Below are 21,941 nucleotides of genomic sequence, written 5' to 3'. Positions count from 1 at the left end.
ATAATACAAATTTCTATCTAAATAATTGAATTTTTTGTCTGTATAGATTATAAACAAAATAATTATAAATAATAGAAAGGGGTCAGCTGTGGCGCCCTTACTTTTAGTGCTCGTGGCGCTTGCAGGAGGCGCCGACCCATCAGGTGGCCGTGCGCCGGTGGGGTGGCGCACACGCAGTGAAGTGGCGCAGTCGGGGGGCCTAGTGGCGGTGCGTCCATGCGATGTGGCCAGGGCGCGAGTAGAAGGCGCGCGTGGCCGACCGGATCTAGGTAGAGGGCACGCAGTGGCTAGGGCACGGGTTGAGGATGCGAGCGTGGAATTGGAGAGGAGCGCGGTGATGCGGAGGCAGCGCAGACGGGCAGGTGCGGCCAAGAGGAGGCCAGAGAAGAGGTGGCGGGCGCGAGCATCCATGGAGTTGCGCGTGGCTGCTGGCGGAGAGGAGGCCGGGGCGGGCCCACGTGGAGGAGGAGCTAGAGGTGGTGGCGGCGCGGGCGCGGGGTAGGGCGGCGTGACCGCACGGATCGGAAAAGACGCGGAGCGGGCATAGAGTGGGGCGACGGTGATGATCAACAACAGGGTGTTGGCGAGGAGGAAGAAGGGGCACCTCCTATATAGCTCGGGCCTTTGACACTGCATGAAAAACTCCCTCGATACCTTAAGGCTCATTAGGTACTAAGTGGCCTTTTCACCTGGTACCAAAGCCCTCAATGGGCGAGAATGAGAAAATACCCCCATTTGGTACCGGGTGACTTTTTCACCTTGTACCAAAAGGTGGGGGTCCTTTTTCCTCTCCCGCCCATTTGGGCCTTTTCATTATAAACCAATTAATTTCTTAAAAAAAGGAATACATATTTAGACAATTTAGAAAAAAATGTTGAATGTTTTATTGTTTATGTATAAGTAGGGAAAATATTTTTCTTTAGTTTTTTTTGTCCTTGTCTTAATTTCTTTGCACAAAGTGTTTAGTTGTGTAAAAAAAATCAAATATGGTTTTAAAAGTTCCAAAATTTTAATGGATGTTTTATTGTTTATATCTAAGTAGGGGAAATATACTTCTTTAGTTATTTGTCTTTTTTGTCTCAAATCCTAAATAATGATAGGCTAAAGAAATTACCAAAATTATATGAATGCTGTGTTCTTTATACCTATCTAAGGAAGATATTATATATTATTGAAGTGTGGTGCGTGTTCTTTATACCTATCTAAGGAAGATATTATATATTATTGAAGTGTGGTGCATGTGAGTGAGTGAGTGAGTGTGTGTTGGCGTGAGAGAGAGAGAAACAAAGACAGAGCGTGAGAGTGATTGTGTGTAATTAACAATTTAATATTATAAATAGTTGAAATGCGTGAGTGAGTGGTGTTTTCTTTCCTTTTTTTCTTTTCTGCTCCTCTAATGAATTTGTTAATTTCCTAATAAATCAAATATAGCTTCAAAAAAATCAGATTTTATTTGAATGAGTATTGTTCATATATACGTTACAAAAATATTTTTTATTATGAAAGAGTGTGTTGTGTGAGAGAGAGTGAGTGTGACTAAGTTGAGAGAGTGTGAGTGTCCATGTGAGAGAGTGTGTGTAATTAACAAATAATATTACAAATAGCTGAAACTAATGTAATATTAAATGTTGAAAAGAAATATTAAATATTACATGATGAGTAAAAATACTTAATGTTGATGGAAATATTACATGAGATAATTATTCAACTAATTAATGGAATATTAGTTATGGATCACTTTATAATCGTCCTTTCATTATGATCATAGCATGCGTAGGGAGCCTCCTCTTTATATAAAAGGATACATGTCTCAACCTCCACTGCGAACGGAGTCTGTCTTCAATCTTGTTATATTCTTCATTTGTGACATCGTTAACTCCTGCGATTTTTCTTTTACCTGCCAAAACCATGTGGCGCTTTGTCTCATCACCTTCTGATAGTCCTTTGTTGAGTGACATCCTTAGCTAGGACGAATGGTTCATCTTGATATCCAAGCTTTTTGAGATTTACTGTTGTCATTCCGTGCTCATCGATATCAGCATGTTTTCCAATCAGCTTCACCCATTGGCTACGAAATTGAGGAATCTGTAACCAAAATATGAGTTCCTTTTGTCATTAGAGTCTACGGCATCCATATGGACACCACTATTTTAATTGGTGCTCTTGTTGTTTTGGGCTCTTGTGTAAAATGTGTACCAATTAATTTCATATCCTTGGTACGTCAAGATTGAATTGGATGCTAGCTAGGTAGGCTAGTTGCTCATGAATTTCAATATTGCCCATAAGCTCCTTCTGCAAGTAGGTGGCAATGCTAAATTATTGTTGTGATGCTTTGAGGTTTCAGACTTCATAGGGCACTTGCTTCGGACCATCTGCATGTGCTCCTCCATATACGGAGCTACCAAGGATGATTGTTGCAGAACTGTGAGGTGTGCTTTGTGGAACTGTCATTAGCATTTACTGATTTCTTTCCAAGTGTGCCCTTTCTAATCAGCCACACCTCATGCCGTGATACTGGAACCCCAATCGAGCAAAGTTCATCCACAAAATCAACAGAAAATTCAATGACCTCCTCCATCACATAACCCTTGGCAATGCTTCCTTTTCGGATGAGTATGATTACGAATCTATTTCTTTAAGACTGTAAAGTATCGTTCAAAAGAAAATATATTATGGGGAAAATAAGACCGAGAATACTAATTTCTTTGACTAGGTCAACCAGGAGATGCATCATAATATTGAAAAATGATAGAAATATCATCTCAATGTTCTGTAGTACTCCAACATATGATTTAGATCTTTCTATTCCTATTCAATTTCGCAGACTTCCTCCGTTTCGCGCAGCGTATGACCAGGATCATCTTCTGCAGCATGTCCTCTAGCATCCTCTTCCGGCTCACTCATTGCAGTATCTTCAAAGTTAGTAATCCTACCCTCTTCTTCGTCGTCATTATCCAGCATTATCTCTCTTTCTCGATGCTTGGTCCAAACATAGTAGATGCGCATGAAACCTCTTGCGAACAAGTGACTGTAGATGGTTCTTACTGAGGAGTAATCCTTCTCATTCTTACAGAAAATTTAAGTGGAAAATGAATGAAACCGTCATACTTGTGTTTCTGGCCACATCATTGAATTCATGCACACCATTAATGAACTCAATTGACTGCCGATCGGCGTTGTACATCCATCGCCGACTCATCTAGAAAAATAAGGAGTAAATCAACAAATTTATTATGTTCAAATGGATAGAATTCACTACACTTATCAAATAAATTTAAAAAATTGATAAATCTACCAATGCATCGTGTTGCAAAGTCATTTCTATGGATTAAACATTAGTTACAAATTAACCGATAATTGGATGCACAAGTCATTACTAATATTTTGGCACTCTTTATTTTGTTTAGACTTTCTTAGAACATTGATTGCTCGAGGATAAGGGATTAGTTCAGAATGAGTTGTCACATTTACAATTAGTTCCTTATTTTTGAACAATCCGGGTTCACAATTCTTTTACATACGTCATTAGAGTGTCAAAATAACTCTTTCATTGTACAAAATTTGAACAAAAATTGAATACGCTATCTCACGTGTGTAATAATTATTGTAAAAAAAATAAATTATATCACTTGCTAACCACATCTAAAAAAAATATCACATGTATAAGACAATAGTAAACTAACACAATTGCTAACTACATCTAAACAAATAATTATTATATGCATAATAATTAATATAACAATTATAAACTAAATTGGGTGCTAACTGCATCTAAAAAAATTTATCACATGAATAGTAAATATAACAACTATAAACTAAATCAGGTGCTAACTACATCTGAAAATAATTAATTTTGACACTTTTCAGTTTGTTTAGACTTTTAGAGAACCTTGGCAGTTTCCGGGACAAGGGATTAATTCAGAATGAGTTATCTCATTCACAATTATTCTCTTATCCTTGAAGTGTTAAGGTTCACAATTCCTTTATATACATAATTAGAGTGTCAAAATAATTCATTGATAACAATACCAAACTAACCCAATTGCTAACTATATCTAAATAATTAATTATTATATGCATAATAATTAATATAATAATTATAAACTAAATCGGATGCTAACTACATCTGAAAATAATTATCATATGTATAAAAAATAATATAACTTCACAAGTATAAAAATCAGGTGCTAACTACATATAAAAATAATCATCACATTTACAAACCAAATTACATCTAAAAAGATTAAATACTAAGTCACAGAGATAATTGCTAACCTTTTTGACTAAAAAAAATCCATACACCCCACTCCCCTCCCTCGCTCCGCTGCCATTAACCCGTTTTCTAGTTGCGATGGCGTCAATCACCTGCAAGATATCAGTAATATTTTATCAATATCAATATTTTCCGACCCGTGGATTGAACGTATGTTTATCAGTTAATACAGGTGAGCGTACGTGTGTCTATACATGTCCATATTTGTGTTTAAAAAGATGGAACGTTGGATTGCTACACGACGTACGAGTGGGACATTTTCATATGCCGTGATATTTGGTTCTCGGATTACGGAATCTAGTTTGCAGAAGCTGGGCTGTGAATAATTCTGGCGGGAACCGACCTTCTTGGGCTATAAAAGGGGGCCTCCCTCACCCCTCACATCACACACCACCAAGGGACCTCACACACCACTCAAGAGAAGATGTAGTGCTCCATTTCAAAGGCGAGGCCCTGCTGAGGCTAGTGCTTAGAGTAGGAGGAGGGTGAGGAGTAGTTTTGGGAAGCACCGGGCCTGTCGGCGGTCTTCTCCGGTCTTATACCTCTACGGATGCTAGCTTCTTTCTGAGTAAAGTAAGTTGGTATTTGTGATTCCTGTTCTTGCATAGTACTATTACTTGAGTGAGATCAGTTCTCTTACTCACGGGTTCATCGTTCTGTATTTATACAGAGTGCCATAGTTTGCTACGAGAGCTCAAACGTAGTTAGACTATGGTAGTAATCAGTAGCACAGACATGGTGTCTGGGCTAAGGGTTACCTTCGTTTGCCTTATATCCCACGGTCCGTGAGATAGGCCGTAGGTGGTGACAGCCCTGTCGGTCCTTCGTAGTCCTCCACATTCGGATATAGCGTAGAGCTATTGGCCGGAGTCTCCTGACCATTTCAGGGGTAAGCCGGTGCCCGAAGCGAGTATTCTGGCCGAGAAATCGACCTTTAACTCATCTTTAGTGCTACCGCAGGAATCCTCTCCATCCTCGCCACTTATCTTTGTATGTCCTTGGACCGACTAAGTTAGAAGTTAGTGCACACACGTTCCCTGTGGATACGATACCCTTGAATACTCACGGGTGAAAGCTACGACGGTATCCGTGCGCTTGCAGATTTATTTCGCATCGTTAAAATACCCAACACTTATGTGGCACCATAATAAATAAGAGAGAGAGAGAGAGGAGAGAAAGAGGAAGAAACTAGGTCTCATGTAAGACCTGTCAACATGTAAATCAATACGCTAGACACTATAAGTTTGCCTTGGGAATGAGATGATGTCTTCATAATAAATGAAGAACAAATATTATAGGTGGAGAAAAGAGAGTGACTTTAATATGAATCCATACTAAGACATCACGTGTTATGCTTTAGAGTGTATTTTGTAAAGGTGGTGTCTTGATGATGTGGCAATATAGATACTACCTATAGACACTATGGGTTGGGATTGCCCTTAGGTTTGCATGTCAAAACTTAAAAGTCTACAATGCACTTAACCGTATTGAAGTCCCAATAGATAGAGTCCTTGGAAGTGTGTGTAATTTCCCATCATGCCCACAACCCAGTGGTAACAATCTAAGTTTGAGTGGATTGTTAGATTGTTAGAATGTATAAGATATCTGGATTATAAATCTGAGACCAAAAGCTGTAAGTTTGGTTCCACTTGTGGCTTGTTAAAGTTGGAGCCCATATGATCAAAACTAGCACCTTTTCCGATATTATTTAAGAAATGCAACTCCTATACGTTTTACCTGGCACGAGAAATGCCGAGATAGTTTTCATTTGTTGCCAACTTGCGCTACCAGCGTTACTGCTATAAATATGCTCCCTCCCCCCCGTCTTCACTGTCCACGATTGTTCAGGTTGCTCCAAGTTCCCAGCCTTCCCCCTCATCGAGTACGTGGTTGTTGGAGAAAAAGAAAACGAGTCCATCGAAGAATGGTGGACGGCATCGATGACGAGGTGGTGGTGGAGCTGCCCTGCGGTGGAGGCGAAGGTAACCCCGCCGCCTACGCGGCTGGGCTCAAAAGGAAGCTGGACTTGTACTGCGCCGCTGTCGCCAAATCCATGGTACGGTTTCTACTCCGCTAAGATCACTTTTTATTTTGTCTTTTACTTGCGCGGTTGGTATTTCTACTCCAGCTCTTGTACTGTTTGATTTCTATCCCTCAAGGTAGACTTCGAATTAAGCTGCTAGCATTGCAGTTTATCACCACTTTAAGAGGAACTTTATTGCATCTATTTGGAATCACAAACAGAAAATAAAGTTGTCTGCTTCCAAAAAGCCGACACTACATGGCAATAAATTAGTCAAGAAAGTCGTTTGAACTATGCATAATATAATTATTATTGATGTTTCTCGAAAATATTGTAATTTTGTTGCTCTTATTTATGCTCCATATATTTCTATCAACTAACCACACAATAGTATACAAAAATTTATTTACATGTTGATCCTACCTATATATAAAGCATTAAATAGCTTTAGAGACAGACCCAGTAGTCTGTGTCTGTATGGTAGATTCGAGGCGGTTAGAGACGGAATCCCGTCTATGGATTGTACATGCCCTTAGGTAGACTTGAAAAAAGTTACGTGCCTTGTTGTATCAGCTTATATAGACTACGTAGTACACATATACACAGCGTTGGAATATTTTGATGGAATGCCATTAGCCTTAATTAATTGAACGAATGAATCTAATGTTGTTGGAGTCAGGCCAATAGGATCTCTTTTTTTTTCGTTTAGATTTTCTGAAAGACTGTGATTCCTTTGTTTTTTTCTATTTCTGGTTAAAACCGACAGGAAAGAAAATAAGGTGTGAATTTAAATATACGACGGGCATATAATTGGATGTTCCACACTGTCTACGTCTAGTTTTTTTTTATGAAATGATTGCAAATTCAGAAACGCTCACTGGTCAGTTTCATTTAAACAGTGTTTAGTTCGGCCCTATATGACACAAAAGTTATTATACATAGACAAATTATCTGTACAAAACTTTTAAATCAAATATATTTTGCAAACCAAATATTCGGAAGAGTGCGGAGAAAATTTAGAGATAAAATTTTTGAATATATAGTGGTGAACACAGAACTTCGGAAAGAAATTTTAAACCAATAAACAAAAGTTATAACTGAAAATGCACGCTAGGACCCAGCGCTCTGACGCTCTGCCGAGGAGCTCCGCACGACGTGCCTGCCCGCCGAAATCGCCGATGCTCCCCATCTCTGCTGCTCTGCGCGGCCCCCGGTGCGCCGCCGCTCCCCTCGCGCTGCGCTGCTGGGCAACAGGCTTACCGTGCCGCCGAGGCGAGAGCACATGGGGCCGGCGACCCCGCTCCTGCTCCCACACAGCCGGCCACCCCGCTCCCGCATCTGCTTTGATGAGAGAGAGGAACGTGAAAGAAAAAGGAAACGAGATAACTACGGAGTAGTCGAGTAGATAAGGACGGGCGTACGGGAAGGAGGAGACAAGGCTGTGGACCGGAAGATGGGTTCCGAGCGGAAGGAGGAGACCAGGTTTGCGGTTTGGAGGATTTTGGGCCGGGCCGGGATGTTACCGCGGGAGGGTGGGAGGCGCCTGTGCTGTGGGTAGTGGGCTGAATTGCTTCGCAGGCCGAAAACGAGAACAACTGACGGGAATTCCGGTATACAATACAGTAACTGTGAAAACGGTCGGGAGAAGATCCCTCCTTTTTCTGTTCCTGTTCCTGCCGATTTTTTCTTGTTCCTGTTTTTTTTGCCGAAATTGTTAGATATCTAGGCAATTTTCGGTATATTTTAATTCTAAATATTAATATCAATTTCATGATATAGATGAGTGATAATGTGTGTACAAGATATGTGCATGTGTTCATGTTATTCTCACTAATAAGCATGAACAAAGAATTAAACCAGAGTAGGTTTAGTAAGTACTCCAAGGCGGGATCAGTGCCGGAGGCACCGGTTGCGCCGTTACCAGCTGGAATAGACATGATATTCGACTGGCCTTGCTCGAAGTAGCCGAACTATGTCGATGCAGTAAGATGTTCGCAGTGCAGTCCCACGAACGGTTATGCCGGGAAGTAGTCGAAGTAGTCGTCCCACGAACGGTCACGCCGGGAAGTAGACGAAGTAGTCGTTCGCACGAGCGGTTACGCCGGGAAGTAGACGAAGGAGTCGTTCAGGGAGCGAGCAGTCGCGTCAAGACGCTCCCCAAAAATCTAATTGCCCGCATCCCGCGCAGGACCTTGAGCGAGCAGAGGTTCCGGAGGCCCTGCTCTCGCTAGACCTGTGCGTGCAGTGCTAGCGGTGGGGAAGGCATAAAGCAGCAAAGGGAGAAGGGAGAGGTCTCCTGAAGAGGAGTACCTGGATGAGTGCTTGAGATGAGTGAGGATGAGAGGAGAGGGTGCTGGTTTATATAGGCACGAGATGCCTCAGGTTCAACGAACCTGGACGTCATGAATGGCTTTGATGAGCGGCAGTTAATGTGCCTCAGGTTCAACGAACCTGGACGTCGTAAAGAGCCTTCAATGTCCGGTCATTAGTGACGACATTAACCCTCTGTTTTAACACTCTTTACTGCAAAACATCCTTCTCATCTCAGCACATCACGTCGCACCGCACCGGCACCTGCACGTCACGTCCGGCCGCGCACGCGCACGCGCACCGCACCGCCCGTCCGGCCGGCCGGCCGCGCCGCGCCGCAGCCTCGGCCCCGGCCACGGCCACGGCCCGGCTCGGGGAGGCGAGCGAGCGTGCGCGCGTGTGGTTCACTGTCCTCCTCTTACCGGCTTCACAAGTGGTGTACACGAAGTCCACCTTTTAAGTCGGTTGAGATCCTCCTTAATTCCCGGTACGGAATTAAGCATTGATTCCCTAGCATTAATAGTGGGCTTTAAATTCTTTTAATGCTTTAGAATGAATGGGCCAAGCCCATTACTCCAACAATCCCCACCAAGAAATTCAAGCCACACTAGAAATGCCCTCATTCCCTCATTGATATACCAGTATTCGACAGAGACTGTTAAGTTGAACTCCCATCTAGGACAAAGGCTACATTTATTCACAACTGTGCAATGGACTATGCCTTGAATTGCCAGTTTTGTGCAAACAAGTTTGACCAGAGGCCTACACTGGTACTAGGCTGCAAAAGCATCCCCGCGGTTTGGAACTTATAAGTCATACTCCAGGCCCTTCATGAGTTTCTAGAGAATACCCAATTCTCATAGACCATGACCAGTGGTCAAACTCATATAGGTGTGTTCCTTTCAGATGTTCTGTAGGACAACATCTTTGTTTCAAGAAAACAACTCATTTGTTTAAAAGAAACCACCTGGCACACATTAAGGTATAGACCAACCTGCCATACAGATTAGAAGAGAAATGCACCTTATACACGGAATGAGCCCTTTTCACAAATGTTCTCTTCTAACAGTCAGACTTTAGTTTGTTTCACCATCCTAATTCACGGGATCTCCGATCACATAGGACATGTTTCCACTATAGAATGACTCACGTGGGTCTCAAGCCCAATTCCATAGATGCATTGTCTATCACATTTCGTGAAAGACCCTTTGTAAACTGATCTGCCAGATTTTTAGCCGTCTGAACATAGTCCAGGGCTATAACTCCGGAGTTTCTCAATTTTCTGACAGATTTCAACCGCCTTTTCACATGTCTAGATGACTTCATGTTATCCTTTGAACTATTCACCTTGACAATTACCGTTTGATTGTCACAGTTCATTAGGATTGCCGGTAACGGTTTTTCAACTATCGGCAAGTCCATAAGGAGCTCACGAAGCCACTCAGCCTCAACAGTGGCGGTATCTAATGCTGTGAGTTCTGCTTCCATAGTTGACCTCGTTAAGATGGTCTGCTTCCAAGACTTCCAGGAAATAGCTCCACCACCAAGTGTAAACACATATCCACTTGTGGCCTTTATCTCATCAGCATCAGAAATCCAATTTGAATCACTATACCCTTCTAGTACCCTTGGGTACCCGGTGTAGTGAATTCCATAGTTCATTGTCCCCTTCAGATAGCGCATTACTCTTTCAAGAGCCTTCCAATGATCATCTCCCGGGTTTGAAACAAACCGGCTCAGTTTGCTTATAGCAAACGAGATGTCAGGTCTTGTAGCGCTCGCTAAATACATTAATGAACCAATGATTTGAGAATATCTCAGCTGATCTCGCATTATCCTTTTGTTCTTTCTAAGAATTAAACTGGCATCATATGGTGTTGAGACAGGTTTATAGTCGCTATAACCAAAGCGACTTAACACCTTCTCCACATAGTGAGACTGTGTAAGAATCACCCCACCATTGATCTCTTTTACCAGTTTTATATTAAGGATAACATCAGCTTCTCCCAGATCCTTCATCTCAAAATTTTGAGATAAAAACTCTTTGACTTTCTTAATCACATTAAGGCTAGTGCCAAAGATCAGTATGTCATCCACATACAAGCACAAAATCACTCCTTCAGCCCCACCATAGCGATAGTACACACATCTGTCAGCTTCGTTCACAACAAAGCCGGCAGAGGTCAAAGTTCTATCAAACTTTTCATGCCACTGCTTAGGCGCTTGCTTGAGACCATATAAAGATTTTAACAACTTACAAACCATTCCTTCTTGACCCTTTGATACAAACCCATCCGGCTGATCCATATAGATCTCCTCTTCTAACTCTCCATTGAGGAAAGCCGTCTTAACGTCCATCTGATGAACGAGAAGACCATAAGAGGCTGCCAGGGAAAGTAACACTCGAATTGTGGTCAATCGGGCAACTGGTGAATAAGTGTCAAAGAAATCTTCTCCTTCTTTTTGGGTATAACCCTTGGCCACAAGCCTAGCCTTGTACTTTTCAATAGTACCATCTGGCCTAAGCTTTTTCTTGAACACCCACTTGCATCCAAACGGTTTACATCCATAAGGACGTTCAACGACCTCCCAGGTTCCATTAGACATAATAGAATCCATCTCACTCCTTACTGCTTCCTTCCAATAGTCAGCATCAGGAGATGAATATGCCTCTTCAATGGTTCTGGGTGTATCATCTATGAGGTATACAATGAAATCATCACCAAAAGACTTTATAATCCTTTGTCTCTTGCTCTTTCTCGGAGCATCATTGTTATCCTCCTCAGGATTTTCTACAAGTGTATGTTCATTGTGTTCTATCGGCTCAGCAGAGCCATCATCCTCGATGAACTCTTGCCTAGATGAACTTGTTTCATCTCTCATGGGAAAAATGTTTTCAAAAAATGTAGCATCTCTGGACTCCATTATAGTACCAACATGCATGTCAGGTACTCCAGGTTTCACTATTAAAAATCTATATTCAACGCTGTGAATAGCATAACCTAGAAAGATACAATCCACAGTTTTAGGTCCAATCTTACGTTTCTTGGTTATTGGCACACTCACTTTTGCCAAACAACCCCATGTACGTAAGTATGACAGTGTTGGCCTTTTCTTCTCCCATTCCTCGAATGGAGTTATCTCTTTATTCTTTGTAGGAACACGGTTTAGGACATGACATGCAGTCAATATAGCCTCACCCCACCATTCCTTGGAAAGTCCCGCTGTATCTAACATGGCGTTAACCAAATCCATTAGAGTGCGGTTCTTTCTTTCGGCAACCCCATTTGACTGAGGTGAATAGGGAGGCGTCCTCTCATGAATAATACCATGTTCCTCGCAGAATAAAGTAAATAAATTTGAGAAATACTCGCCACCACGATCTGACCTAACTCTTTTGATCTTTCTCTCAAGTTGGTTTTCTACTTCAGCTTTATAGATTTTAAAGTAGTGTAAAGCTTCATCTTTTGACTTCAACAAATAGATGTAACAAAATCTATTACTATCATCAATCAAAGTCATGAAATATTTTTTACCACCTTTTGTCAACACTCCATTCATTTCGCACAAATTGGAATGAATTAATTCTAAGGGTGCCAAGCTCCTTGCCTCCGCGGTCTTATGAGGCTTACGAGTTTGTTTTGATTCAACACATACATGACACTTAGAATTTTTGACAAAAGTGAACTTTGGAATTAAGCTCAAATTAGCTAAGCGCATCATACAACCAAAATTAATGTGACAAAGCCTCGAATGCCAAACATTTGTTTCATCAACGTTAATAACATTGTATGCAATTTTATTACAAACATCTAACAAAGAAAGACGGAACAAGCCTCCGCTTTCATAACCTTTTCCAACAAAAGTACCAAACTTAGACAAGATACATTTATTGGACTCAAAGATTAATTTGAAACCATCTCTACACAGTAGAGAGCCGCTGACTAAATTCTTCTTGATGGTGGGGACATGCTGCACGTTCTTCAGCTGCACGGTCTTCCCCGAAGTAAACTTCAGATTTACCGTACCAACACCAAGAACACGCGCATGTGATCCGTTCCCCATCAGCAAGGAGGAAGTCCCGCCGGTCTGGTAAGAAGAGAACAAAGAAGTATCAGCACAAACATGAATATTAGCACCAGTGTCAACCCACCACTCGGGTGAACCAAAGACTGAAAGAACAGTAGGTAATAAATTACCGTACCCCGATGTTCCTCCAGGCTCGCTAATAACCATGTTGGCGGAGTCGTTGCCTTTGCGGTTCGGACACTTTGCAGCAAAGTGATCCGTACTAGCGCACACATAGCAAGCTCCCGTCTTCTTCTTCTTCTTCTTAAAAGTGGTTGTCTTCTTAGTCTTTGGTTGGTTCTGCGGTGGCTTTTTCTTGTTCTTGTGGGAGTTGTTCTTCTGAACAAGATTGGCACTTGAAGCACCAACAACTCCTTTCCCACGTATGTCCTTTGCTCTCGCCTTCTCCTCAACATCAAGAGTCCCTATGAGTCCATCTATTGTGAACTCCTGTCTCTTGTGTTTTAGAGAAGTAGCAAAGTCCCTCCAAGAAGGTCGCAGCTTAGAGATTATACCTCCGGCCACAAACTTATTGGGTAACACACATGGGGACTCTTTGCTGCAATTTTTGAGATCTTTTGCCAGAGTATGTATTTCATGAGCCTGTTCCACTACAGAACGGTCTTCGACCATCCTGTACTCAAGGAACTGCTCCATGATATACAACTCACTCCCGGCGTCAGATACTCCATATTGAGCCTCAAGAGCATCCCACAATGCTTTGCCAGTTGGCAGCCGGATATAAGAATCCACCAGGTTATCACCGAGAACACTAATGATCAAGCCTCGAAAGAGGATATCAACCTCATCGAACGCACTCCCTTCCTCTGGAGATAATTGTTCAGGCTTACCCTCTTTCACATGGATCACTCTCGATAGTGTTAACCACAGTATAAGCCGCTCTTGCCAACGTTTGTAATTTGAACCATCAAAAGGTGGTGGTTTGATTGATGCAGCAAAGCTAGATACCGAAAGCCTATTAACACAATTAGGTTTTTGGATTGTTAGATATCTAGGCAATTTTCGGTATATTTTAATTCCAAATATTAATATCAATTTCATGATATAGATGAGTGATAATGTGTGTACAAGATATGTGCATGTGTTCATGTTATTCTCACTAATAAGCATGAACAAAGAATTAAACCAGAGTAAGTTTAGTAAGTACCCCAAGGCGGGACCAGTGCTGGAGGCACCGGTTGTGCCGTTACCAGCTGGAATAGACATGCTATTCGACTGGCTTTGCTCGAAGTAGCCGAACTATGTCGATGCAGGAAGATGTTCGCAGTGCAGTCCCACGAACGGTTACGCCGGGAAGTAGTTGAAGTAGTCGTCCCACGAACGGTCATGCCGGGAAGTAGACGAAGTAGTCGTTCGCACGAGCGGTTACGCCGGGAAATAGACGAAGGAGTCGTTCAGGGAGCGAGCAGTCGCATCAAGACGCTCCCCAAAAACCTAATTGCCCGCGTCCCGTGCAGGACCTTCAGCGAGCAGAGGTTCCGGAGGCCCTGCTCTCGCTAGACCTGTGCGCGCAGTGCTAGCGGTGGGGAAAGCAGAAAGCAGCTGAGAGAGAAGGGAGAGGTCTCCTGAAGAGGAGTACCTGGATGAGTGCTTAAGATGAGTGAGGATGAGAGGAGAGGGTGCTGGTTTATATAGGCACGAGATGCCTCAGGTTCAACGAACCTGGACATCATGAATGGCTTTGATGAGCGGCAGTTAATGTGCCTCAGGTTCAACGAACCTGGACGTCGTAAAGAGCCTTCAATGTCCGGTCATTAGTGACGACATTAACCCTCTGTTTTAATACTCTTTACTGCAAAACATCCTTCTCATCTCAGCACATCACGTCGCACCGCACCGGCACCTGCACCTCATGTCCGGCCGCGCACGCGCACGCGCACGCGCACCGCCCGTCCGGCCGGCCGCGCCGTGTCTCGTCTCGGCCACGGCACGGCGAGGCGAGCGAGCGCGCGTGTGGTTCACTGTCCTCCTCTTACCGGCTTCACAAGTAGTGTACACGAAGTCCACCTTTTAAGTCGGTTGAGATCCTCCTCAATTCCCGGTACGGAATTAAGCATTAATTCCCTAACATTAATAGTGGGCTTTAAATTCTTTTAATGCTTTAGAATGAATGGGCCAAGCCCATTACTCCAACAGAAACAGTATACGATCGGTTTTTACCGGATACGGTGCTGGTCGGGACGGGATTTTCCAGTCCCGTTTTCAACCCTACGAGCGGTCACCCGCAGAATTAGTTTAGAAATCTGGTTCACCGTTGTGTTCCCTCAACTCCACGCCATCCACCTCCGCCCTACCTACTAGTACCTTGTCATCCATCTCAACGCTTCCTTCTCCACCGCAACCCCACACCACACAGTAAGTAATCTCTCTCCCACTGCACCTCTCCAACTCTGGAGATGCACACTTGCACAGACAAAAATAATATGCATCCGCATGAGATGCAACAAACAAGTGTAGAGCTTATAGTTCATTAATTAATTTAGAAAATAAATTCAATACTAGGCCTAAACTAGAAAAACAAGAGCCAACAATCTTAACAAAATTTTATATTATTATGTAAACGAAATTTAGGATGTTGAGGGGCTAGAAGCCATAGTGTCCCCCATGCTTCACCTGGATGCTAGGCACTAGGGTACTCCACCCTGGTCGGACCGCCTTCCACTACAGTGGAAGCGCATCCGACAGGATTCGAACACAGGTTGCTTACTCCAAAACCGGAACAGCTAGCCACCCAGGCCTCGTTCCGTTCCCTAAATTTATGAGTACAAATTAAAAATGGTGAGTACAAAAATGCATTATTTTCCAAGTCTTTGTATTATTGGAAAGTTGATTTCGGCACAATCATTTATATTGATCGTTGCAACCATTGGTTCGGCGTAACTCTGTGCTATTTATATTGTTGTTTTCCTTACTGTATCTTTATTGGCAAGGAAAGTGCAATACTAGTGGCTTTCCAGAATCCAGAGCTTAACAGTGACGACAACCCTCGCGTACTGCTGCCTGCACCCAACCACTTGAACTTCAATTTTTGTGATGCTAATGTAAGTCCATTTCAGGAGGCCAAATCACAAGAATCCTCGTTGGGCTACTCCGACTCACAGGCTTCAGGCACTTCACAATTGACTTCTCAAGCTTCTTCTGCTGGTATTTATGACTATTGCCATTCAATATGGCATACATGTCAGTTTATCAAGAATTTAGGCTAAATTGTTCATGCCACTAGTGTGTCTGTGAAAGCCTAGAAGACTCGCAGGTAGCGAGGAGTACGTCACACACTCAGAGAATACACACGTACACTGTGGTTTTGGTGCCGCCATTGCTTGCTGCATTTTCTTATTTCTTTCCTATTTGTACACAGGCATGTTAGCTGCAATGCACTAGGAGTACTGCCGAAGGGTGTTAGATGTCAAATCCACTCCAATTAATTAATAATCACTCTGTTGACACCAAATTTCTGTTATCCTAGTGCTCTTGTTTGCTTAGCCTTGCCACTTTGGTACTTATGAGCTATCCAATAGAAACCCAACTCTCCACCTGCAAAACTTACATATATACAAGATCTGATATCACCAGCACTCTATGTGAAATAGATTAATTGATGCTCAAGGAATCCCGGAGTTGAGTAGAAATCAATTCTGGATTATCTTTGTGGTATGCTGATGTCGATATGGCACCCATTTGAGAAATGTTCAAAGACTATGACTAATATGGTTGAGGTTAGATATAATGGTGATAAATAAAAAGTTTGATATGCTGACATTCACTTTGTTGGTGAGTTGCATTATTGGGCATGCAATTCTATTGGCACCAATTTGCATTGGCAGTGTTCAGATATGCTGCATTTGTGGTTTGGAAAGTGTATAATAGCCCTTTTTTACATTTGAACTCTCGCTATTGAATTTTATCTAATTCTAAATTCTAATGTACTGTTTTGGTTTCTTCAGTTGAACACACAGGTGATGGAGGTGGGGCAAGCCTAGTTACAAATAACTCAAATGTCCTCGGTCGTGATGACTATCAAGGAGACCCAATTAACAGTGGTACATCTAAGGAACAGTCAGACGCCTGTGTCAATCTTGAGGAGAAAGGTGACCCTGCTAATGAGAAAAAAATGAGGAGGTAACATATATTATTGTATTGCAATAATTTCTTGAATATATTAATGAAAGTGTTCATCAGTTTTAACAAAGGTCCCTCTAATAGAAACCATATTTGATTTATGTTGAGTGAAATATTGATTTAATTATCTTGTAAGAAGTCGATGTACTTCTGTTTCCCCACTACCTTCCTCTGCATTTATTGGCAAAAAGGATCCAATCACATCAAGCTCTATCAAATTTTAGATGCTATTGTTCTTAGATTCCTAGGAGTTAGTCATTCAGTTTGAAGTAATGGGTTCTGGAAATCCCATACTTTTTTCTCCCAATAGTTTCCTCTTTTTACATATACATTGGTAACCTTTTACCTTGATCTACATGCAACATGATACAGCTTCGTTAAATTTTCATTATGAATTGGCTTGGTTAAATTTTCATGTTGTCATCAGAATGCTGTTAAATCGAGAATCAGCTAGGCGTTCAAGAAGGAGGAGGGAAAGTCACCTGTGCGATCTCGAATCTCAGGTTCTATATCTTAATAGATGAATGTTCAAGTTAATGTCATACTGAAATTGAAGTAATCATGCTAACTACTATATGATTCTCTAGGTTTCCAGGTTAACATCTGAAAATGCATCTTTGCTAAAGCGCATGGCTGATATGACTCAGAAGTACAAGGATGCTACCCTTGACAACAGAAATCTCATAACTGCTGTTGAGACAATGAGGACAAAGGTTCGTTCGTTGATGCTGTAAACATTTTTATGTTATTTAGAGGAAAGCGTATATATGATTTTTATAAATACACGCATACTCAACCTGTTGAACATGTACACACACACATATCATATATACATTATGCATTAGATGTCACGTGCATACACACACCCTACTGCTATGAACAAATTGGAAAGAAACGGTGCAGATAGATATTGAGATTTAAAGCTCAAAAAAGAAAAGATATTGAGATTTACCAAGTCATATATGAGTCTTGGTGTCAACTAGCACAAGGAACCTAACCAACTGATGAGTTTACCGTTCACTGTTCCTATGAAATCTTAATTGCATCGTTCACACAATATGGTACCTTCGTCCATCAGTCATAGGGACTTCATAATTTCATACAGACTAGACCAATGTTTCCGTTTGTTTCCCTAAAGAAAGTAAGGCTGCCCTAAAAAAAAAAGAGGCGTATGTGTTATGGTGCTTGAGGTTACCCTTTCGTAAATACTATCTCCATTCACTTTTGATAGCTATATTTCACTTGACACACAATGATCAAGAAAAATAATTTTACTTATCATATAATAAGTGTAACAAACTTCTTTCTTGGTCTTCCAATGATTTAAATGAGAACTCCTTGTTATTAGTGTTATTTATTGTCATAACGCATGCCAATAGTAAATATATTTATCATTTCTGAATATTTGAGTTTTTAAAATACATCTATCAAAAGTGAATGAAGGGAGTAATGACTTAATGACTATAGTACATAGTTAGTTTGTTGACTCACGTACATGCAATCCGGCCCAATTCAAAATGGATCCACCGGTCAAGCTGAACGTGGGGTGCTCGTCATCAGCTCCCACGGTTCTGGTGATCAAATTCCATCAAGAAAGCGATGAGCAGACCAAGCTGCGACTAGGATCATGCGTCCTCAGAGATTGTATTACAGAAGAAGCATCATCACACCACTGCTCCATCCATTGCAGCCTCATCTCACCATGGTAGCATTGCTGCAGCCATGCAGTTTGTCAACGTCAGGTTTCTCCCTCTCCCCCTCGTGTGGTCTTGCTAACCATTGCCAGTCTGTAGCATCGATCCGTTGCCCCATGCGAAAAGGCTATTCTGTCCTTTGACAATTGAAATATCGCACGTGATAAGTTAGAACTGGATACTACCATCGAAGCATTTATTAACTCTGTATTTTTTGTACCACTGGTAAAGGTGTCACAAACTTTAGTATATCGAGAATTTTTATAATGATTGAAAAAATAAGAGTCGTTTATCTGAAAGAATTGTACGGTGCTCAAAGGTAAAAAGTATCTGGAAATGCATAGACAAAAGTACCAAAAAGTGATGTATGACCAAGTACCAAAAAGTGGGACCGAATACTAATTTAATTTAATTTTTGTAAATATCTTCCATCGATCAACGGCTAGAAAAAATTTCAAGACAAAAGTACTTGAAAGTACCCATTGGTACTTTACAAATATTGTAACAAAGCTCTTTAAGAGAATTTTCTTGTAAAATACTTTGCAGATTTGGCTTATATGTGACTAAGTTGTTTCACTCATGTTCTAAAAGAAATTGAAAATATAATTCCTTAACAAGTACAAACACCATGACATACCGATGCATGGTTACAACACTTTAAACAATTGCATGTCTTCCTTAATTTGTAGTATTAAAGAAGTTATTGTTTTCAGGTGAACATAGCAGAGGAAGCTGTTAGGAGGCTATCAGGAACAACACTCCTCTTATCCAGCACATCTGAACTACCTCCAAGCATGAGTTCGACTTCATTTGCATCTGATAATGTGGCTTCTCCAGCTGTCAGCATGGAACATAGTATGGAACATTTTCTTCTGTCGACACTTTACGAAGATCAGACAGCCTGCCCTCCCAAATGCAGAAATTCCCTTTGACAAGTGGGGAGCTGGGCACCTTGTCGACCTCTCTGTGATGGGTTGCATGCTAGGAGAGCCTGAAGAAGAGGATCCATGAAGAATCAGAAATTTCTGAGATTTTATATCACTACCACAGAACTCGGGAATGCATGGAATCGATGTGTTGTTGTGTAGTAGTGTATCAACATGTACTGTTTTTTTAATAATAATATTATCATTTTGGGCATCACTTGCAAACTCATCCTGCAAGCATGGGCGTTCACTCCATGCTACCGGTGACGTGAAGTAATTTTAAGTGACCAGCTCTGCAGCTGCTCCGTCATGATTAGCCTGAACATCCCCCTTCGCCAGATCAACCTGGCGGAGGACATCGACGCACTGCGCTGCGCCGCTCCTACATCCTGTCCGCGGCCGACCTGGACGCCGCGGTTGTGCAGGTCTCCTCCACCTGCCTTGCCAGGCCCTCCACCCCCACCCTCGCCGCGGCGACGACCCCGGCGGCGGTGGGTAGCAAATTAGCAATGGTCTCCCCTCGGATGATGACGAGGAGGGCGAGGACCTGGCCTTCGTCCGCAGCATCCGCGAGTGTCAGGCAAGGCATTGCCATTCAGTGGGTTCAGTCTTCAGAAGCATTCAGTCTTGTGGCGCCAAGGGAAGTCGGCGTTCATCATACCGCTTCAGCGACTTCGTCTTCATCGTCCGATTGTCATCTAACGGCTTCCGACAACTTATGACGTGCTACAGCAGTCAGTGCGCTGTCGTAGAAGAGTAGCTGTTAAGAACTGAACTTAGCATCTGTTTAAGCGTCTGTTAATTAAATCCTTAATGTAATCAGGCCGCCAACTGTTAAAAGGCTGAGTAGGTGGCTTGTCACACTTTATCGTGGAAGAAGAACTTGTTCTGTTAGCTAGGGTTAGCTGTAGGCGCTGTCTCCATGTCGGCGTGGAGATCAGACCACCGCTGTGTACTGGTACTAAATTTCCCTATTGCAGTTACATCCTAGCTGAATTTTTCTTTCGTTCTTCTAATCCATCGATCTAGAGTATCTTAGTTTAGTCAGAATAGTTCGTTCCTCACAATTGGTAATCAGAGCTGGTTGTTCCTTGGCCAGAATTTTTTTCTCTTTTCCAAAGCCATAGTTCTGGATCTAGTCGGATTGGCACGGTGAATAGGTGGTTTCGACTCACTCGTGCAAAATCCCACCCATCCCACCCGGATCCATGAACAACACCCCCCAAATCCCATTCATTATCAGTTGAATTGAACAAGGCGAGGGTTGCAAGACAAGTTCTTGTGTAAAAATCCGGGAGCCATGGTCAATTCAGAACCGAGGAGGCATTGGTGGCGAGTTACCAGTAGCAAGGGTTGCAGGGCTTGTCCTTGTATAAAATTTCGTAGCTACTTTCGTAACTCAGGCGATGGTAGACCGATCTTGCAGATCTATCTTGGGGAGAGCTTTTCTCGAATCGAATTTGCAAGAAGGAGATGGTGCAGCCAAGTGACTCTGATGTGGTTGCTTATGCAACAGCCATGGAAGTGGATGGAATTCGCCGTAGCTTGGATTCCTTTATGAAGACCCAGGAAGAACGCAACACTACTCAGGAGCATACCCTGGATAAGATCCTTGGAAAGATTGATAAATTATACGTTCGAGAAGAATCTCGAATTGCCGAAGATAAGGGCTCTAATGTTAAGGGCAAGCCAGTTCATCACATCCACAAGTCTACTCATTTCGGTCCACCATATCAGCAAGGCTCTCGCTATTTTTACATCCCTCCTGACTCAACCAAGGCCCAATTCTTCAATAGTTCTGACCATGGAGAGACTACTAGAGATCAGGAGATGAGAGAAACTGACTATGATTTGCATGATTGCCCCAGGAGTGAGATGGAACTAGCAGTCTTTTATGAAGCAGCCAATAGAGACTAGAACAATACACTGCCTTCCTCTGCTATGTATACCCACAAACCACCACACCTTGCTGTTCATACTACCCCAACACAGCACATGGATTATCAGCCACAAATCAATCAGAGGCAACAGCACTTTGCATCCCAGATGCAGTTCCAACAAAGAGTGGTAGCAAAGGACCCAAATTATCATTTCCTGAATTTGATGGTAATGATCCTGATGGCTAGATTAGGAAGTCTGAAAAATTCTTTGAGCTTGCTGCTGTTCCTACTGAGGAGAGGGTTAAAATAGCAGTTATGTACTTGAATGTCAAAGCTAAGTATTGGTGGAGAGGCATAGGATGCAATCCTTCCACATTACCATGGCACCAATTTAGTCGATTGTTGGAAGATAGGTTTTTGGAAATTTCCATTGCTGAAATTATTGGCCAATTCCACAATCTCAAGCAAACAGCTATTGTTCCTGAATACATTGACAAGTTTGAAGAGTTTATGGGTTTGGTGAAAGGAAACAATTCATCTCTACAGGAAGATTATTTTGTCTCCAGTTTTATTGTAGGCCTTAAGGAGTATATACAACATCATCTGCAATGCCACAAACCATCCTCC

At 42.2% G+C, this 21,941-nt stretch overlaps 1 protein-coding gene across 2 annotated transcripts; it reads left to right on the top strand.

The window, feature by feature from the left end:
- The first annotated feature begins 4,651 nt into the window (after nt 1–4,651).
- LOC120685829 (light-inducible protein CPRF2-like) lies at nt 4,652–19,651 on the top strand. 2 transcript variants are annotated; one of them, XR_005679788.1, is made up of 8 exons: nt 4,652–4,846; nt 6,122–6,329; nt 15,752–15,839; nt 16,640–16,814; nt 17,242–17,317; nt 17,402–17,527; nt 18,375–18,556; nt 19,222–19,651. XR_005679788.1 is itself a non-coding variant. In XM_039967934.1 (7 exons), the coding sequence occupies exons 2-7, from the start codon at nt 6,198–6,200 to the stop codon at nt 19,438–19,440; spliced, it is 816 nt and encodes a 271-aa protein (XP_039823868.1). In that variant the 5' UTR covers nt 4,653–4,846; nt 6,122–6,197; the 3' UTR covers nt 19,441–19,651. The 2 variants fall into 2 exon arrangements, 1 of the variants encoding a protein (XP_039823868.1); XM_039967934.1 differs by lacking the exon at nt 18,375–18,556 and having other exon boundaries at nt 4,653–4,846.
- Nucleotides 19,652–21,941: the final 2,290 nt, after the last annotated feature.

This window comes from Panicum virgatum, chromosome 8N (assembly GCF_016808335.1).
Source record: "Panicum virgatum strain AP13 chromosome 8N, P.virgatum_v5, whole genome shotgun sequence".
Lineage (NCBI taxonomy): Eukaryota > Viridiplantae > Streptophyta > Magnoliopsida > Poales > Poaceae > Panicum > Panicum virgatum.
The sequence above is the reverse complement of the archived record's forward strand: the minus strand, read 5'-3'. Positions and strand labels throughout refer to the sequence as shown.